Source organism: Microtus ochrogaster, chromosome 4 (genome assembly GCF_000317375.1).
Source record: "Microtus ochrogaster isolate Prairie Vole_2 chromosome 4, MicOch1.0, whole genome shotgun sequence".
Classification (NCBI taxonomy): domain Eukaryota; kingdom Metazoa; phylum Chordata; class Mammalia; order Rodentia; family Cricetidae; genus Microtus; species Microtus ochrogaster.
Window position 1 is genome coordinate 3,992,756 of NC_022011.1, and position 2,614 is coordinate 3,995,369.

The window sequence follows — 2,614 nt, forward strand, 5'->3', positions numbered from 1 at the left end:
AAAAAAAAAAAAAAAAAAAGAATGAAAACCCATGAAAGTGAGAGAGCATTTTTTGGATATCGTGTGCATGCATGAAAAGTAAAAACTGTTTCAAAACAGTAAGCCTCGTCTGTTTAGCAATTTAATCAACTACGCATCCCAGATACGCTGTTTCTTTCCAACAGTCCGGTGCAGTGTAGTTGACAGACGAGGATGCACAAGCACTGATGAGTTAGTTCATAATGTGCTCATCATTGGGCTGATGAGTTAGCCCAAGTATCTGCAGATTACCTCATCCCAACTTGACATAAAAAGTGCTGTGAAGGAAGCTCTCACTTCGACTAAGATCAGATACCTGATTTTCTCATGAAGGCAAACCAAACATTTTTAGGTCACTTCCAAAATTTTATTACATCTCATATCTAGTTTAATACCTGGGCCCATGTTATCTCTAGTTTAAATTAGTAGAGTGTAGTCGGATAGTGGTGGCACGCGTCTTTAATCCCAGCACCCAGGAGGCAGAGGTAGTGGATCTCTTTGTTCAAGGCCAACCTGGTCTTAGTTCCAGGACAGCCAAGGGTACACAGAGAAATCTTGTGTGTGGGTAGTAGCGGTGGTGGCAGGGATTAGCAGAATGCATCAAAATTCTCCCATCACTTTGTGCTTCTTAGCTCTAGAACGGCAATGCAAGCTGTGCCCATCACACCAGTGGGTACTGCTGGCCTATGATGGGCTCAAGCCACACATGGAAGCCTCACTCACATAAACTATCTAGCAGAAGGGAACTGGAAGAATGCACTAGAATCTCTTACCTGTTGGTCAGAATGAGCAATGACAAGGTTGTTGGTGTTGGGGGCGATGGCCAGAGCAGTCACTGGAAAGTTGTAAGCAGGGACTGTGCAGTGGAGCTGGGGAGAAAGACAAGGGACAAGGCTATAGGACATCTCATCTTCCTTCAGGAAAGGTTAGATGAGAGGGACATGGTGATGACAACGTTAATGGCAGCACTCCAGGGACAGAGGCAGGCGGTGTCAGTTCCAGGTCTATATGGTGAGAGCCTATCCCAAAAACAACCACCACCACACACACAAATGCACAGACACACAGACAAAGCAAAACAAAAGGAAGCTAGATGTCAGCAACTTTTGTAGTTTATTATTGCACTTTTGTTGTTTTCTGGACCAGGCTTTGAGTCCTAAACTCCACTACCACACAAAACCCTAAGCCCAAGTCAGGTGCTTGAAATAAGGTTCTTTGGAACTCAAAAGCATCCTATGGAAGTTCAGGCATTTCAATAACAAAGAACTTTAATTTCATTAAAAAGAAAATTTTGGCTGGGTATGGTGGCGAAGGCCTTCAATCCTCCTTTGGAAGGCATAGGCAGGTAGATCTGAGTTGAGGTCGGTATGGCTTACATAGTGAGTTCTAGGCCAGTGAAGACCCTTTCTCAAAGAAACGAACAGATTATGCTCAATTGCTTACAAAATAGAGCATTTCCAGAAAACTCAAGAGCAGTTTTTTCTGAGTCAATGTGTCAATATGAATCACTCAAATATACCACTGTACTGAAAACATACAGCTCTACACTGGTTGGCTTTAAAAAAAAAAAAAGGCATTGCCAAAGAATGGACATTTGGGTTCAACTATAAAGCATGTTTTTTTTGTTTGTTTGTTTTTCGAGACAGGGTTTCTCTGTGGTTTTGGAGCCTGTCCTGGAACTAGCTCTTGTAGACCAGGCTGGTCTCGAACTCACAGAGATCCGCCTGCCTCTGCCTCCCGAGTGCTGGGATTAAAGGCGTGCGCCACCAACGCCCGGCCTTATAAAGCATGTTTGTGGGCATTAGCAAGAAACATGGTTTTTGTCAATGTTAGGGACAGAACTGTGATATATGACTCAATGTATTATTACCCATCTGTCAGAAGGATTCCCCAACTGTGATATCCGCCTTAAATTTCTGGTTCTATCTGATCTAAAATCACACTGAATTCACAAGACCTGTCATGGCCTCCAGTGCTGTATCTATGTATCAGAACTTCCTCCCCAGAGCAGAAACACCTGAGTCCCTTTGTTGTTGTTATTTGTCTGCTGTATGGTACTGGGGACTGACCTTAGGGTACCATGAATGCTAGGTAAGTACTCTGCTATTGAGCTATATCTCCCTAGCCAGGAAATGGAGTCATCACTCCTAAATCCCTAAATGTAAGTTTGAGTATAGCTTACACCATTCTTTCAACTTTAATATTTTGTGATTTTAATATTATGTTAGTAGTGTTGCGGTTCTAAAGAATCCTCCCCCCCTCCACCCCCAGTTTTTCGAGACAGGGTTTCTCTGTAGCTTTGGAGCCTGTCCTGGAACTAGCTCTTGTAGATCAGGCTGGCCTCGAACTCACTGAGATCCACCTGCCTCTGCCTCCTGAGTGCTAGGATTAAACGCGTGCGCCACCACCACCTGGCGGTTCTAAAGAATTCTAAAACAGAAATCTAAAGAAATCTAAAGCAGGAAAAATTCTTCCTTAAAAAAAAGCCTAGGGGGCTAGAAAGATGGCTCAGAGGTTAAGAGCATTGCCTGCTCTTCCAAAGGTCCTGAGTTCAATTCTCAGCAACCACATGGTGGCTCACAACCATCTGTAATGG

General features: G+C 43.6%; 1 protein-coding gene across 1 annotated transcript in view; it reads right to left on the reverse strand.

The window, feature by feature from the left end:
- Window positions 1-2,614, reverse strand: part of Utp4 (UTP4, small subunit processome component) — a 40,993-nt gene that overhangs the window by 12,958 nt on the left and 25,421 nt on the right. The window contains exon 14 of the mRNA XM_005345512.2: window positions 792-887. Within this exon, the coding sequence (XP_005345569.2) occupies window positions 792-887 (96 nt within the window). The remainder of the gene's footprint in view (window positions 1-791; window positions 888-2,614) is intronic.